The sequence below is a fragment of the Adiantum capillus-veneris genome, chromosome 14, assembly GCF_014529385.1.
Source record: "Adiantum capillus-veneris isolate H3 chromosome 14, ASM1452938v2, whole genome shotgun sequence".
Classification (NCBI taxonomy): Eukaryota; Viridiplantae; Streptophyta; class Polypodiopsida; order Polypodiales; family Pteridaceae; genus Adiantum; species Adiantum capillus-veneris.
This window is the reverse complement of record NC_140944.1, coordinates 13,663,672-13,681,953: the sequence shown is the minus strand read 5'-3', so window position 1 is coordinate 13,681,953 and position 18,282 is coordinate 13,663,672. Positions and strand designations below refer to the sequence as shown.

General features: G+C 41.5%; 1 protein-coding gene across 1 annotated transcript; it reads right to left on the bottom strand.

Moving 5' to 3' along the window:
• Nucleotides 1-13,882: 13,882 nt before the first annotated feature.
• On the bottom strand, nucleotides 13,883-16,882 carry LOC147441927 (uncharacterized). Its single transcript, XM_086529542.1, has one exon. It carries the CDS (start codon nucleotides 16,583-16,585, stop codon nucleotides 15,215-15,217), a length of 1,371 nt encoding a protein of 456 aa, XP_086385668.1. The 5' UTR covers nucleotides 16,586-16,882; the 3' UTR covers nucleotides 13,883-15,214.
• Between the last annotated feature and the right edge of the window lie 1,400 nt (nucleotides 16,883-18,282).

Here is an 18,282-nt window from a genome sequence, read left to right as displayed (position 1 = left end):
TATGCTTTGGCAATTCAAAACCTTAGTGGCCACTCCTCTTAGCCTTTGAAAATTGGCTCTTAAGTATCTACACCCACGGCTCAAAGTGGTTAATTATAGAGAGTAGAGGAGTAGGTCTAACATAGCAGAGTTGCCAAGGGCTAGCTCCTTTCGGACTTCTTATGGCTCAATAATGGTAAAGCCGTAGGCAAGTCTAAAAAGACTCCATTATTAAGTCCAAAGCTCCCGAGATGTGCACCATCCCCCACATAGTGGGCTTAACAAAACCGATATTAGATCCCAGTTCCACTTACCCTATTATAATTAACAACATCAACCATTTATAGGCTACTTAAGGACCTCTCTTCTTAAGCAAGAAAAGAGAAACCAAATGCTATGATACCAATGTAATGGAATTAGCCTATTCAACTTGAGAATAGCGGAAATTAATGAGAATACTTTCGAGAAATAACTTTGTGAGCATAGCGGGTAGACATAATTGAAGATAGTAACATAATCATAGCAATTAGTTAACTTGGCATGAACAATACTTTTGCAAGAGAGAGAATTTAGAGAACATGACAACAGTTGAGGACCGGATTTATGTGGAGCCGGTCCCCCCTTCAATAGGCATTTGTATTATGATTTCTCCCATTAAGAGAGACTTGTTACAATACATTCTTTGTGTTCCTTGTGACCTAGGTGATGCAATGAAGATGGAAAGCTTCATGAATCACAATCATAGCATAACATGAACTTGAAGAAAGCTTTAATTGTCCCAAGCCTCAGTCCCAAGACCTCAAACACCTTCGAAGGTGGAGAGAGCTAGCAGGGAATGAGGGTAGGGAAGAGGAAGAAGAAATATTTCATAGGAGAAAGAACTAGTTCCTCACTTATCATACTCTTGTTGCTAGCATACATAATAGCATAGTAATGAAGAAGAAGGATATGACAAGCTCAAGCATTGAAGCATGGCTCTTGGTTGGATTTGCACTCCATAGCCAAGAGTGTTGGTGTAGGCTCTCAACCTCTACTTGCTTGGAGAGGGAGCTCTTGCACTTTGCATAGCACACAAAAAGAGAGTGATTGTGAGTGTGTGTGGGTGAGTATACCCCTCAAGAAAGCCCCTAGCTAGCTTGGGTCGACCCCCCCTTGTAGCTCATGCTTGAAGCTCATTGGACCCTCCCAGGCCTAGCCAATCATGAGCAGGAGGCATTACAAGCAGTAGGGGTAGCCTTGAGACAAGTGTCCCCCTTTCCTTTTTGAGAGAGAGGGCTAGATAAATGCCAAAACAATTAGATAATTCATGTAATTTATCATTGGACCCCTTTGAAGCTTAGCCAATAGGCTTCAAGCAACACATGAAGGTAACATGGGTAGGGGCCTGACATGTGTCCTTGCTGCCTCTTCAAGTTGGGGCTTCCCTTGTGTGTGTGAGTGGGTGTTCTCTCTCTAGCCCCTAGGAAAAGGGCTCGCCCCCCTCTTGTAGGAATGCTTTTGACTTTAGGTGATCAAGCACCTTACTCACCAAGCATGACAAAGCACTTGAACTAGGGGGTGTTCCCACAAGCATCTCAGGCAAGCTTCTTAAGGCACCTCAAGTACCTTAATCATGCAGCAAGTCAAGCACCTCAAGCATGGAGCCAGTCAAGCACCTCAAGCATCTTAATCAAGCACCTCAAGCACGACAAGCACCTCAAGTAGGTCAAGCACCTCGAGCTTGGGCCGCGTTCCCACCTCAAGCTACCCTAGCTTACCTAAGGTCAAAGGACTTTTACACACATTTATTGGAGGTCTTCAATGAAGCTAACCCTAAGGTATTATGCTCCATTGGTTAGCCTTGCTCTTTGATAGACCATCTCCCTTTTGGGCCCCTTTACCATTGGCCCCGTGTTGAGATAGATCTATAAGCACATATCTATATCTTAATACTTGTTCCCGTTTATTCTCCCACATTAAGTGATCAATTTAATATGAGAAAATCATTTGGGTTGGTTAGATATTAGATTTTATGACAGTGAAACTCTAAGGGTTTGCAACAATAAGATTTCCATGGGCAATATGGTATCTAGTCCATAGACCAAGTTAAAGGGAGTGGAGCGCGCTCAAGGATGATTTGAATGACACTCTTTAAGCCCACAAGGCATAATGAAGATTCATTTTTCAACCAGTCCTTCCTGAGCTGACAATCTTAGTAAGGACTGATCTCAAGATCTTGCTTATATGTTTAGATTTACCATTTTCTTGACGTACCACATAAATATGCACTCATACAAGAATGTTGCGGTGGTGTGAGCATCGTTCTTCCTAGTGGCTCTTGCTTCAAACTATTTGGTCAAGTAATCTATGGCCACAATAATGTATTGCACCTGAGTCTTGTATGTTGGTGATTATATTGGATCGAAAAAGTCTATACCCCACTTAGCAAATGCACATGCTCCCATCATAGGCCGTAATGACATACTATTGATTCTTGTTGGCATTTTTGCTTGTTAACAAGAGTTGCATCGTCAAACAAATTCTTTTGCATTAGCAAACAAAGATGGCTGCCAATTACCAGCCATCAATGTAGCTCTATCTATGGTTTGATGAGAGAAATGAACTCCTGCAAGATCGATGTGTGCTTGTTCCAAGATAAGAAGATATTCATCTTCATTGGCACATAGTCTAAGCTGTTAATCCTTTCCTCGTCTATAGAGTTGATGACAAATTATCACGTAGTAGGCTGCTTCAATCTCAGTTGCTCTTTGTCTTCATTTACTCATATCTTTATGGAATGTCCTATTTGTCAGAAATTCTACCAGATATCTACTCCATCTTGGTGTGACAAAGATTTGGAATAACATGGCATGAGGAACGGCTGCACTTTTCTTACATTTGGAACAATTATTTACATAAATGTGAACGTCTCTCTTTATAGTAGGCCAATAAAATCCTAATCAGGTTAATCGTCGCATGGTTTGATCTTTCACACAATAGGAAGAGAATGGGGTCCAGAAGGGCCTCTTTATTAGGCAATTTAAGGAAGTCAGTCCTTTAGTATTAAGAAAGTAATCAAAGGACATACTTTGAATTCAAACAAGAAAAACGGCTAGTTTATTTGAATTCAAATTTTTTCCCAAAATAAAATTTAAAATCTAGCGGGTAAAACCATATCATGTAGCATATCTATGGAAAGAGCTCGATGCGTAGATTCCGGATCTATGATCTCCGCTCAAGTCGGAGATCATATGTGGGAGTTATGGAAGGCCAAAAATAATAAAGTTGTCCGTCTCATTTTTGGGGGAAACGTGCATCCTTTGACCACTCTTACACATCTCTTACACACCCACCATTCTTGCACACATGGCATACACACATTTGTCAAAATTTTAATCACCTCCATAATCTCGTGGCAAATAAAGAGGCCCTCCTAGACCCCATCCTCTTCCTAATGAAATGAATTTTGACTACTATCGTATGAGCTTGATTCAAAAAGTTTGCTTGTTCCTTAGGGCTAATGCACAAAAGTAGAATCCCGTCATTGTTTTTCCAATACCATCTTCCAACCAACAATTGATATAGGGCAGATTGCTCTATCAATCATGGTGTGATTGGAAGTGGGATCTATGAGTCTACTTGAGCTACAAGGTTTTCTAACCACTGAGGGACCATTTCCATTGAGAACAAGCAGGCATCTATGAAATCATCATCTACCCTTTTCTGTGCTTCCCCTAAAGTGACCCTCAACATGTAATCTGCTCTTTGGTGTATGGCGCTCTTCTTGACCAACACTATAAAATCAAACTCTAGTAGGATGATAAACCATGGTACTATCCTTTCCATATTGCATGGCTTGTTCACTAAATAGAGCAAGGATTGATGGTCTACAAAAAAAGACAAACTTGTTGGCTAGCAAAAAGTGTCAAAATTTCTTGACCACATACACCATTTTAAGGCCTTCTCTTTCAGTGGTGGTGTAGTTATTTTTTGCTAGGTTTAGCTGTTTGCTAGCATAAGAGATAAGAAAATCCATTTGTCCTCTTTTGGTTGAGCTAATACACACCCAATAGTAAAATTTGAAGCAACGCATGCACATGGAAAACTTAAGAGATAGGAAAATCCATTGTCCCCTCTCCTAGTGGAGCTAATTTACACCCAATAGCAAAATTTGAAGCAAGGACATGCACATGGAAAACTTTGTTCTAGTATGGAGTTTTCAGCATTGGTGTTGATGTCAAGGCTTGTTTAAGCTTTTGGAAGGACTTTCCACATTCCTCATTCCATTCAAAATGAGTAATGAGGCCATAAACGGGTTTTTCAATGATTGCATACATGTAGATGAATCTATGGTAATAGCCACAATGCCATATGAATGTCTAAACCTCCTTGACATTGGTAGGTCTAGACATCTTAGAAACTGTTTCCACTTTTTCCATATCTACAGCAATGCCATTTTTTAAGACAATATGTCCGAGAATTTTGCCTTGTCTAACCATGAATACACACTACTCCAGACTTAAGCAAATTTGATATAGATGGTATTTCTCAAAGATGCACTTTTTAGTGTTCAAAATGGCTTTCTCGTTTAGTCAAATGCACACAAATATCATCATGTGAATTTCTAGGAAATTTTGCAGATATTCCTTGAATGCATGGCTCATTAGCCACTTGAATGTTGCAGGTGCATTGGTTAGTCCAAAAGGCAAGACCCTGTAAGCAAAAATTCTCCATTATGTGGAAAAGGTAGTTTTGTGTTGATCTTTTGGATCTATGGCTAATTGATTGTAACTTAAGAATCCGTCCAAGAAGCTACAAGCCTCCTTTCCAGTTACACGTTCTAGAACATGATTCGTGATAGGAAGAGGATAGTTAGCTCATATGGTAGTTGTATTTCACTTCTTTAGGTTCACACACACTTTGATTTTTCTATTCTTTTTTTGTATGACCACAATAGGTGATACCCAATCAGTGTGTTATAATTCATAGATGAATTCAACTTCCTTGAGCTTCTCGATCTCTTCCTTAGCAAAGGTCTCATTGTAGGTGTATGGTCGTTGTCTACTTGGCTTAACATCATCTCTCATAGGGATAGTATGCGGATATACTTCAGGATCCACTCCATTAAGATCTTTGTATGACCAAGCGAAGAAATCTCTATACTCATTTAACATCCAAATGATAATCTCTTCCTCTTCTTGAGACAAATCTGTAGCTATGTATGTGGCTTTGTGTCTTCTCCAAGATTTGCAAGGTCTATTTGTTTGGCATTTTTAGGACCCTCATAAGATTTTCCTTGGTCTTTGGTTTGTCTCATTTGTGTTCTACTATGATCCCTCAAACATGTAGAGTGTACATTTTGCAATGCAAAGGAACACCGGTTGCCCCTAGTTGTCGCTCTTTGACTCCATCTCAGTAGTCATGATCTCTTTCAAGGTTTGATTTAGCTCTCTATACATTTGTTTTTGTTCTATTTTAGTCCTTAGAGGTTTTTCCCCTTGGTCTCATTCAACTTGTTCAGTTTCTATTGAGTTTTGTTCCATTGAGCTATGTTTTTTCTATTTTCTAGGCTGGATATCTCCCATTTATCTTGTTCTTGATGCAATCTTGTGCATCCACCATAATCAAGAATTGAGTTTTTCCCTCTATTTCTAGATCTAATTGTTTCCTTTCCATTTTATGTTCTCATTTTTCTACAATTTCTTTGCTGGCATCTACAATACAATACTTGTTTTAAGGTATCACTGTTCAAAGAATGTGGTAGTAATTAGAAAATAAATAAGCATGTCTGCGTGCGGGGTGGTAAGTGGGGATCAATTAAGAGAGAGAATTTTGGATCTTTTAGATTTTGTCCCGTTCTTGCTTGTGAGACAGGACTACGTCTTTCTCTAGGGCTACAGTCCCAAGCCATTGCCAATGGTAAGGGTATCTTCCCTGGATTTTTCTTACTTAGAAACTCTAGTTTCTTAGAAGGCCTAGAGACCTGTCAAGGACCCCATCATACTTTAGAGTCCATGGGTTGAGGACCTCTCACATCAAAATTTAAGGAATCAATATTGAAATCCGGAGGATCCGTATTAGTAGACAAAATATACGAACCAATCAATGCGGCCTTGGAAGATTTCCAAGAGGGATTGAAGCGGGTTAGACATGAAATGAAATGGAATAACTACCCAACACTTGACATGTAAGCTACCAAAATCAAAGCTTATAGAAATTTGGTGCAAATAATGCAATCTAAGAAACAAAAGCCAAAACTAGAATTCATAGGAAAATTGGCAAAAATTGAGACCAAATCAAACAAAGGAAAAATGCAAGATGTTAAGGGATTGAAGGAATCTTTAGCAGAACCAGTAAGACTTGAAATAATAATTCCAGATAGTGAAGAGGGGCTAGATGGAGTTCCCTTAGTTAAGAAAGATTGGCCAAATCACCTGTAGGAACAATCCGAGAAGTGAACGACAAAAGCCTGTCTTTAAAGTCGCCTCCAATTGAAGACGTATGTCTAGATCAACAACCCATGAAACGAGATGAACAATCTTTGTCTAGAGATTGGGAATCATAGAAGTCAAGCTTATCCAACGCTCGGACTCTTCAGGCATTACCCTCATAGCTGACTCTAAAGTCAACTCCAATCAAAGACGTATGGCTAGATCAACAGCCCATGGAACAAGATGAATAATCTTTGTATGGAGATTGGGGATCAGAGCAGTCAAGCTTATCCAAAGCTCGGACTCTTCAGTCCATAGTACAATGATCTTGTAATTTGCAACTAGCTAGAAGATGGAAATGATAATTGTAGTATGTACACATATTACAAAAGATCGTTTTAAGTGTTGCTTTATCATGGCAACACAATACATAATTTATGGAATGTGTTTCTTGGAAGAATTCTACAAACAAGGAGAGATCTAACATTTCTCTTCAAATTCTAGTAGACTCAACATGCATACAAGACAAATAAATGGTATAGTGTGACCATGTCTCGGGCACATATATTTCAAATAGTAAATAATAGCTATGTGCTTGCTTGAGCCCTCCGTGATTGAACCCAAAGGAGAGAGAGAGAGAGAGAGAGAGAGAGAGAGAGAGAGAGAGAGAGAGAGGTGGAATTCATATGGGACAATATTATGGCTGATTTTAGTTCTTTCTCTCATTAGCTTTGATATAAGCTATTTTTGCCCACTCAAAGGCATCGTACAACCACTGGGAGATGGTTTATAGTGTCATTTTCAACCTCCACAAGTGCCAATAAACCAATATCACACGATAATATTTCATTCACTTGGAGGAAAAAGTGAAATTTTGATGAGATTCATATGGGACAATGTTATGGGCATTTCCGCTTCTTCTCTTATTAGCTTTAATATAAGTTATTGTTGCCCACTCAAGGACTTGTATAACCACTAGAGAGTATAGTGTCATTTTCAACCTCCACAAGTGCCAACATACCAGTATTACATGATAACATTTCATTCACTTGGAGGAAAGAGTAGAATCATTAGGAGACTTTTGGACTCACTTTTGGACACTGTAAGAAGTTCCACGTCAGCTTAGAGAGAGAAAATGAAAATAGTACATTTAGGTGATGCTTTTTTGCGCCAACAAAAAGCCAAAATGACATTCTTTGTTAGGTAGCCACCGTATTTCTTTTCTTATCTTTCGTTCTCTTGTCAAGAATCCAACTAACTGTATGGCTAATGATTTGAAACGCCAATTGACAAGCGCTCCCTTCAAACATTTAAGGTATAGGAACTCTATCAACTCTAAACATGAGACTACAACGATTTCAAACGCAAACTTACAAGCCTTCCCTCCCAAAACTTGAGATATTTTGTCAGTCTCGAGTGTCTGTCTATCTCTCTATCAACTCTAGAAATGGATAATGCTTCTTTTTTTTTAAATGAAAACACCAATTTGAACTTGCTAAAACCAAAAATCGAGCCTTTGACTTTTCAGTGTGAAAAGGCCTTTTATTCTTGGAGTATTACCTTCACTTTTGCATTTTAGATTAGATGTTTTGTAAAGTCTTCTTTGAAATGAGCCAATGAATGACAGATGGAGGCCTCTCCTTCCTTGAAATTTTTAACCTCCATTATATATAGTACTAGTATGTGACCCGTGCATTGTTGCAGCCAAGAAAAGCATGGAAATTGGATCTCTCTCTCTCTCTCTCTCTCTCTCTCTCTCTCTCTCTCTCACACACACACACACACACACACACACCTACCTATATATGACTCTGTGTGTGTGTGTGTGTGTGTGTGTGTGTCTATGCACCCACATGTGAGGAGAATGGATTGTACTCTTTGGAATTACTCTAGGAAGATAACAATGCCTAGGTATGTCGTTTGTCTCTCATATTAGATCTTGAGGTCAAGACTCATCAAGTAGATCTTGCTATCTATTTTTCCACCTTCTTTTCTCTTCTTTATTCTTTTGAGTTGTAGACTTCCTAAATAGCTCTCTCTCTCTCTCTCTCTCTCTCTCTCTCTCTCTCTCTCTCTCTCTCGTAATGAGCATATGGAGTGCTTTCATCTAATTGACTGCGATTGAATCATCCTTCACACAACTTCTAATAAATTTGAACATATCTTCCTACTCGTCAACCAACGGCAAAGTACCAGATTTTTACGAGCTTGCTATTGTTGATCCATGCCATCAAAACTATGCCTTGCCAATAGAGGGGATTTTCACAACCCTCATTTGGTTGGAGCAAGATAATTTTTGGTTGGTGCCATGCTGCGGGGTCAATTTTGGAGGGCTACCAAGTTGACAAGGAAAGGCTCTCTCTCTCTCTCTCTCTCTCTCTCTCTCTCTCTCTCTCTCTCTCTCTCTCTCTCTCTCGCATACCAAGTCTTGAGTTCAAGGCTTTTCACTAGATTTTCAATGTCTATTTGGATTGTTCCCATGATGATAAAAATTATGCTCTCTCTCTCTCTCTCTCTCTCTCTCTCTCTCTCTCTCTCTCTCTCTCACACACACACACACACACACACACACACACACACACACACACACGCGCGCGCGCGCGTGCGCGTGCATGCCTTGGGGATAGATGTAAAACATCTACAGGTTATCCAAATATATATAGCTAAATTAGTCGGAGGTAGGGGCTCCCAAAAGGAAAAAAAAACTGCTAGCCATAGGAGAAGCCCAAATGCATCTAATGCTAAGATGCTTTGCATCCTTGCATCCAATTAAGGTCATTTTGTATTCACCATTGCAAGAAAGTGACTCATTTGACTTTTCACTTCAATTGTTTCATCACTACCATAACTTGTAGATATATATATCTAGGCACTTGGCTCCCACAATACTCTAATGTACAGGGAAGTGCCATCAGTGATGATCCGAGGGTGCGAGAGTCCATGTAGAAGAATGTGCCCCCCAAGTTTGGACAAGCGAATGCTCTCTCTCTCTCTCTCTCTCTCTCTCTCTCTCTCTCTCTCTCTCTCACACACACACACACACACACACACACACACACACACACACACACGCAATATTTTGAGCCAAAAACTCCTTTCTTACAATAGCAAATAGATAGTGGTAGTGGTAAAGACAGAGACACAAACATGGCACTCCTTAATGCCACAACATAGGTAGAGGAATAGGAGCAAGGCCATGGCCCAGAGAGAAAGAGTTTTAACTACAAGTCTGGAATGTGGGCAAGCCCATGGTTGGAGTATCCTAAAATGAGTGCATTCCATGTGATTATACTATGGACGAGAAGCTGATTGAACAACTCTTCATTGTATGTTTTGGTGCTGCACTTAGTATATGTGAAGTTGATCAGGGAATTTTTCCAAGGATTGTTCCTTGCAGACAAGCCTTTTTTTGAGGATGAGGGCATGCAGGTGCTGGCTCAGGACATTTACTCGTGGCTGCTATTTTTGTTATGTATATCAATCAACAAGCCTTATAAGCGCCTTGCCTGATTTTGTGGTGTGAAATGGAGATACGACTTGTTGAAGTACTGCCTGGAAGCCCCCCTTGATGTGTGTGGTTGTCAACCTCACTAGTTGGCCCAACCTTACCACTCACGGGCTCCAAGCGCCTGCTCCTCTAATGTCTATAGACAACACTAAATACCCCTGGTCCCCCCAGGCTCCACATCACATCATCATTCTGCATTGAGTCATCCTCTACTTGCGGATGCATCATTGTTGCGTTGAGCATGCTCAAATGTTCCCAAAGTCAAGAAGAGCATTAAAGTTCTCAACTATGACACTAAATCAGTAACCATCTAGCCTAAGAGGTTTTTGACTCCTCAATCATTTGGTTGAAATTTGACTCCTCAATCTTGTACATATACATTCCCTAAAGATGGTGCTCCTTTAGAGTTACTTATTAGAGTGCTTTCTCATTTTTACCTATTTATGGTAGACCAAATGTAGAAATTGTTAAGTTGTTGGTTTTGGGTTAATGTTGGTTGTGGCCTTAGCACTACTCTCTCTCCTTCTAAAACGTGCACGCAGATGGTTGAATTGAAAGATCCTCCTCTGCAAATGATGCAGTTAAAGCATCATCTTTCAATTTCTAGCCCTCTTTGACTTGGATTTTTGGTGTTATCAATGAACATTTTGTGTGACCATGCATTTTTTCTACCTCCCAATCTTGCTCTCTTATAAGCTATTGTTGAAGGCAATGTATAATAGATTGGTGGGTAGGCCGGCCTAATATTTACCACCTCTTCATGATATAGTAATATTATATTGAGGTGTTGGTGGAGGTTTCAAAGTGACATTGAGGGTTTCTGATCAACTAGAGGCGCTCGTGACCATGAAAGAAATGTCTAGCATCATTGGCTACATCTACCATGCTTGAAGGAAGGAGAGAGCTAATGAGGTTTCTTTGAAAGCTTCCCAAGAAATGGAAACTCTCTTTTCACGATAGGGGTCCTTCTATGCATGGCATGGCAAGCTCGGACAATAGATGTTGACATCAATAATCTTTGTACACAGCTAGAAACTACCACTTGAGAGCATCCAACTATCAACGTCGCCCAAGTAAGAACACAAAGCATATTAAAGGTCTCTAATTATTTCTCTATATCTCCCAAAAGTAATTTTCATCCACATATTTTGCTTAGTGATGGTGTATATAATAGCATAAGACATAGTATGTGAGAGAAACATTAGAGCTCAGGAAGTATGAAAAAATGACGTGGGAGGGGGGGGGGGGATTCTTGCTTCAAGAACATATGACTTTTCATTTTCTATGAGATGATTTGGTGTCAAAGTTCATTCCAAGGAAAGATATTGACTTAGGCAAAGTGTGTATGTGTGTGCGTGTGTGGATGCATTTGTCCCTTCTCATCTCTCTCAATCTACAAACCATCATCAAAGACAATGGCAAGGAACCAACTTGCTGACAGACCTACCTAGACCACTATGGCTCTAAAATTCATTTAGGTATCTACTTTTGGTTTTTGTGATGGGATTCATGAGGGGGAGCCAACCTGTGGGAGATAAACGGGAAGTTGAAGAGCCTCTGGGTGGGAGGCAAAGAGGCACCGCCTCAGAGAGAGAGAGAGAGAGAGAGAGAGAGAGAGAGAGAGAGAGAGAGACTCGGTTATATTGTCTACATGCAACTACTTTTAGCTTGCACAGGTGAAGCAAGGCAAGAGTGTAGAGCATGTATCATTTGCAATTGGCTCCCTATATTTGCTTGATTAAGTGTTTATATGATGGGACATTGGAGCTCTATACCCTTGGGCCGGTCACCCACAATCAATACCAAGTGACCTCAACAAGGAATAGAGTGTCCTAGAGAAGTTTTCTTGGAGCGATCACATGGAGGAGTGGGTCTGAAGAATAAATGTGCTGCTAAGGGTGGCCTATTTTTTGTGGTATTAAGGTGGCAAAAGAGCATCCCAGAGATATGATGGGAAAGTTTTCTTTAAGGTTGTTTGATTGGAGGAGAGGTCAAGGGAGGAGAGTAGGATTGGGAAATGGCACAACAAGGCCATGTTGGTTTGGTAACCTAGAGTAGAAGCAAATGCCAATACAATAATTGGTGGGCGACCTCGAGGGTGAAGGCGGAGAAACAAGGGGGCACAAGGCAAGAGAGGTGGAGTAAGAAGTGGGGCGTCAGAAGCACAACTAAGAAGGTTGACCATGGGTGCATCGAGGCATCAAGGTGGTGCTTTACAAGGGTTATGACTAGCCGAGATGCTAGGGAGCACGTTGAGGACTAGCCGAACAACACAATGGAGGTCAATTCGATAGGGAAGGAGCTTTCTCTCTCTCTCTCTCTCTCTCTCTCTCTCTCTCTCTAGCACCACTATTTCTCCTTAAATATTTATCCCTTTTTTGCATGGACCATTATCCATATCTCCTACCTTCAACCTACTTGCATTCTCTGATTCACAATCTGGTGGGTTTGATTTACAATGTGAATGCATATTGTCGTGCTTTAATGCATGCAGTCTTGACTCTTATCCTCTCTTTATTCTTCTTCCAAAGATTCTGATCAAGTACCCACCAATCCTTTACTATTTAGGTTGATAATTGTCAGTAGAGACCTTATCATCTTCCATGTGCTAATCTCAACCATCAAGTCTGAACATATTTTGCAATTGTTAAGGTAATCAACACCACTCAATTGTTTTGGACATGGGAATTTGAAAGCAAGACACCCTACCTCTCAACTCATGCCGTGTACAACAAGAAAACCCTTAATATACACATGCCATAGCCGGTGAAGAGATTGGGGATGATCGTTTTTTGAGTTTTTTTGTGCAAATGTAGACATGTCCCACAAAACTCCTCCATTCCATGGCACCTAAATGTGAAATCTTGCTGCATGCAAATGGCACACTTAAAGCATGAAGAACCAAATATAGTCATTTTGGGAACATGACTACAATCCATAGGCAAAATTTGAAACATGAACAATTCTACTTTTTCTAGTTTTGGAGGTTATCTCACCTTATGTGTCGAAGTTTGCTCCACCGATGCTTTAGTGAGAAAATTTAGTATGTGAAAACACTATGGTGGCGTGCTATTAAAAACTTGATTTTTACCAATCTTTGAGTGAAATGCAAGGAGTGGGTTGTCATGGAACTAGGGCTCAGTGATTTGTTGATTTGTGTCAAGGCATATGTTTTTCTAAACAAGAAACATTATTATCAATGGGTATACTCTGTCGACTGTTTACCATCGTGTTGATGGCTTGGAGGGATATTATCACATTGAAGGCAATATTGACCTAATGGCCATGTCTATGTGAGTATTCAAGAGGTGGGGGCCAGTGTGCACTTATTACACGCTATTCATATGGTGACAGTTGTCCATATGGAGGATGGAGGTGTATGTGTTGAGTCACCCTCCTCGATTCCTTGGGTGAAGTGTGTGTCACATTGGACCTTGGATAGTGAAAACACTCGTTGTGCTTTGAAGACCTTTATTCATTGATGATCACGATGCGTTTTATCTTGACTTCTTCATTTATGTAGCTTGACATACATTGAGTGTTTGGAATTTGTAACATACATCTTATAATTTACTCTTCTCTCCCTCCCTTGCTTGATATTAATGAAGGTTTGAGAAAAAATAATTAATTATGGTTCAATTGACCAGATGACGTTGTAGTGCAAAATGTTGTAAGTAGATGAATCACTTCAAGTTGACATCATTAACTTTTATTTTTTGTGAATGAATCTTGGTTTATCATTGATTTACCATGTCCATGTTAGAGAGAGAGAGAGAGAGAGAGAGAGAGAGATTGTGTAATGGTTCAAATGTAACTTTCCCTCATGCACACCACCATTGTAAATGACAACAAAGAGCTTTCATTAATTTGATAGTCTTTTTGCCACAACACGTGGCCACTCCGCCAACAGGAGAGAGAGAGAGAGAGAGAGAGAGAGAGTGGAAAATAAGAGTAGGAGAGATCAGTAGAGGGTGTGAGAGAGGTATTAGAGAGAGAGGGGGGGGGGAGATGAAGAGAGAGGGTAGGGGGTGGTGAGGGGTGACAACAAGGGAGAGAGAAACAGAATGTGATGTGTATCATAGGGATGTGTATAAAGATAGAGGCACACACATACATATACACACGCACACATATACACATACAACACACGCACATGTATATACATATATATACATGGGGAGATGTATAAATATAGAGGCACACACATACACATGTATATACATATATATACACATAGATACTTACATTCTTACATAGAGACATTCAAAAGCAAGAATATAAACACGAGTTGGGTACACTGAGAGTGTTTCACTGTGTGCTTATGAATCAGTTTGAGAAACTGTATAGGATTTGCCTATTGATAAGAGCGAGTGCGATCCACTATAGGAGGGTCACGCGAGCTCGTGTGCACTAGACCACCTCTTTATATGGACTCAAAAAGTCTTTTGACTTTCCACCTTCACATGTCTTTTTATTTCCTAAACTCACCCTTCACTTTAAATCACTTATGCATTCAAGATGTTTTGAATGGATTTTTATTTTTTCGAGATTAGGGGACCCTAATGTATATGGCTCTATACCTGGCATACTAAAAAAGAAAATCAATTATCCAGCTTGATACCCAGGAATATCTCTCGCCCCCCCTCCCCCTTCCACGTCAGGTTTCGGCCCCTTTTAAGTTTATAGAGAGATAATTCTATGCAAAAAGCCCCCTTGCCTCGCCCCTCCACCTGCAACATGTAGCTGTGTGTTCAACTGAGTGAGATATATCGCCTGCAACACCCCAACGCGTGCGCGTGCACACACACATAAAAAAAAGAGGCTAAGGACCTAGTCGCCTGCACTGCTACTCTGATATTCAGCTGGTCACCAACCGGTGGTGTAGAGAAAGAATGTCTCCATTAACTCACTGTCAAATCATGTAAAAAGGTGAGCTTTTTTGTTTGCATTCCCTCAAAATCGATGGGATTGTGGTTTCATTGCTATGACGAGATGTAACCGTCGGGGGCAAGAACCAGCCTTGCTCACGACCTGTCTCATCACTAAATCAGATCAACCATTTATCTTCTAAACCACCGGTTTGCTTGACCTGCAAATAGAACTGGAAGGCCATTTCGATGTTCCAAGGCGACCGTGCTGTAAAGGAAAAATAAAGGACAACAGTATGTCTGGTCAATATGAAGGTGAAGGCGTTCTATATGGATAAGAAAAACCTTTTGACTTTCTACTTTCGTAGGTCTTTTCATTTTTCAAACTGAAGATGTTTTGAAAGGCTTTTTATTTGTATTTTTTCCCAGATTTGATTGGATGAAGAGACCTAAACTATGCCGAGTGAAACTAATTCGAATGGAAGAAACTCGAACCACGGGTAGCCAAAACGCCTGACTTTATAACATCTTACGGGGTCTTTGTAAAGGGTGGGACGCCTGCCCAATCGACTCCCTAGCGGCCGCCCAGAGAGGCCTACTCGTTCGTCAACGACATAATCTTTCTCACGATGGTAAACCTTGACGGTGACGCTAGGGCGAGCGTTGCAAAAGGTTTCAAGGCTGCGTTGTTGGAGGAAGAAGTAACTAGAAATAAGGAGATGGCGAAGGTTTTGGCAGTTCTCCCTCAAAGCCCGCAGGCAGTCCTCCCTAAAAAAATAGCAATCGCGAACGTCAAGATCCTCTAGCGCCTCCGCATGCCTCGCCAGAGCCTTCCACCCCTCCTCCGTCACTCCATGGACGCCCCGCAGCTCTAGCACGCGCAGCCTCCTGCATTCCCTCGCAATCCTCTCTAGCCCTCCATCTTTTAGCTCCATCCTGCCCGACAGATTTAGCTCTTCCACCACCTCTGCCGCGCACCTCTCCACCACCAGCCTCTCAATCTCCCCCAACCGCGCTGCTCCATGCAGACTTAACCTCTTCAGCCGCTTTCCCTGCAGCCCTTGCGACAGCGCATTGCTCTCCAAGTGGTTCAAATTCTCCATCACTACACACGTCAGAGCGTGGCCTGCTCGGACGCCCCACCCCGTCACTTGGTTGAAGCCCACGCAGAGGCGCAGATCAGTCAGGCGAGTGCAGCTCGAGAGCAGGCGCTCAATGCCGAAGTCGGAAATTGTGTTGGGCCCACGATCGTGGCCGCGGAGCTTGAGGAACTGTAGGCGGGTGCAGCCGCCAGCAAGGGAGTGGAGGGCCTGGTCGGACAGACGAGGGCAACAATGGCGCAGATTGAGATAGGTGAGATTGCAGCAGGCGGTGGAGATGAGGCGGACGAAGTTGTCGTCGACGCCAGCTTTGAAGAAGGAGATTTTGAGTGACGAAAGATGGGCGAAGCGCGGATGGAGGAGAACAGATGATAGGCCGTTTGTGGGCAAGCTGGAGCTACCGCTCCAGAGGCCCATGATTGAGAGAGAGACGATCGTGGGGAAGGTCTGGGCGCAGGCCTGAAGCATCGGTAGCAAGCCGGTCCATTCGATCGGCGTAACCTCAACTTCCGGTTTTTCAGGATCAAATTGCAGATATATTACTTTGTCCCCCGTTTCATATCGCTCGCAGTTGAAGAGGAACTTGGTGCGGAATGGAAGAAGGGCCCGCCGGAATCGTTGACACACCAGCGAGAATCTGTTCCTGTCCGAATTCTCCGGAAGATGGCGCACCAGCCGCCACAGGAAGTCTTCATTCTCAAAGATTTCGCTGGCCTCCATACTCAGGCCAGGCACCCCTCCCCTCCACCGTCACACCTTTCCCCTCGACCGTTCGCGCCTTTTCCGCCAAGGCGCCACCTGAATACGCGTCTTCTGGTCTCTTGATTTATATCTCTCCACAAACCCAAATTCCTTTCGGGCCGTTTGTATTGGAGCGGTAAACTCCCTCACGACTTCATCAAACCATCAAACCGTGCATGGTGAGAGTTGGGAGTTACAAAACTCTCTCACAAACCGTCGCTAGCCACAAACTATCATCCAAGCGAACTTAGCAGCACGGTCGCCATATTGTAGTGTCGAGACAAAAAGTTGTTGTCACCCAAACGTTCCGCAATGACGTCCAAAACCCTTCTTAGCGGGCCGGCCTCTACACAAGGAGGCCTCTACACAAGGAGGAGGTAATTGTTTTGGGTTAACCCCCATCCCCTCAAATAACTACACCTCAAACTTTCAAAGAGGTGTTGTTAGATTTTTGCCTTGTTCCTAGAGAATGATTTTAAATACAGAAAGAAAAACCTGCAACTTGTGTGCTAGCCATTTTCTTTTATGGACATTCCATCATAAAATGTCAAAAATGCAAAAATGTAGGGATTCCAATGCCATTCGGCATGTAACATGTGAGAAAAACTTTTATCCTCACACAAACAAGAGGAAAAGAAAAATGGTCTCTTTTTGCAATTGTTGAGCTATCTAATAGCTATAAAATATACATACATTTCGAACACAGAAAAGCTTTTAAAATAAGGCCCCTCATCAAGAATACCCATTGTTGATCGCATAAAAAATTCTAGCGATGACTCTAACCAAGTTGATGACAATGATCGCATCAGAAATTCTAGTGACGACTCTAACAAAGCTGATGACAAGTAGCGGTGTTAGTGGAACAAGCAATAGAGTTGGTTGAGTTATTCTGTAAAAAGAACAACATAACAAAAAATGCAAGCTTGATCAACATAATGAGAATCAATACCAGCATCTCTACAACTTCGAACTTGTGCGATTTGTAAAAGCCACAGGTTCTTGCCTCTAGGACGATCAGATCATCACATGAAGACCGCACTACAAAGAACTCATTTTGTAATGGAAATGGCTTATTAACTTTGAGAGTAGCGGAAATTAGAGAAGTACTTTTATAAAATTACTTTGTGAGCATAGCGGGTGAACTTAATTCATGATGGTAGCAACATAAACATAGCATTTAGTTAACTTGGCGTGAACAATACTATTGCAAGAGAGAGAGAGTTTAGAGAACATGACAACAGTTGAGGACCAGATTATGTGGAGCCGGTCCCCCCTCCAAAAGGCATTTTTATTATATTTTCTCTCATCAAGAGAGACTTGTTACAATACAATCTTTGTGTTCCTTGTGACCTAGGTGATGCAATTGAGATGGAAAGCTTCATGGATCACGAGCATAACATAAACTTTGTGGAAAGCATTAACTATCCCAAGCCTCACTCCCAAGACCTCAAACACCTTCGAAGGTGGAGAGAGGTAGCAGGGAATGAGGGTAGGGAAGAAGAAGAAGAAACATTTCATAGGAGAAAGAATTAGTTCCTTACTTATCATCACTCTTCTTGCTAGCAGGGAATGAGGGTAGGGAAGAAGAAGAAGAAACATTTCATAGGAGAAAGAATTAGTTCCTTACTTATCATCACTCTTCTTGCTAGCATACATAACATCATAGTAGTGAAGAT

What these genes read in the sequence shown, in the direction of transcription:
- LOC147441927 (XM_086529542.1), bottom strand. Translation starts at nt 16,585, where the DNA reads ATGGAGGCCAGCGAAATCTTTGAGAATGAAGACTTCCTGTGGCGGCTG.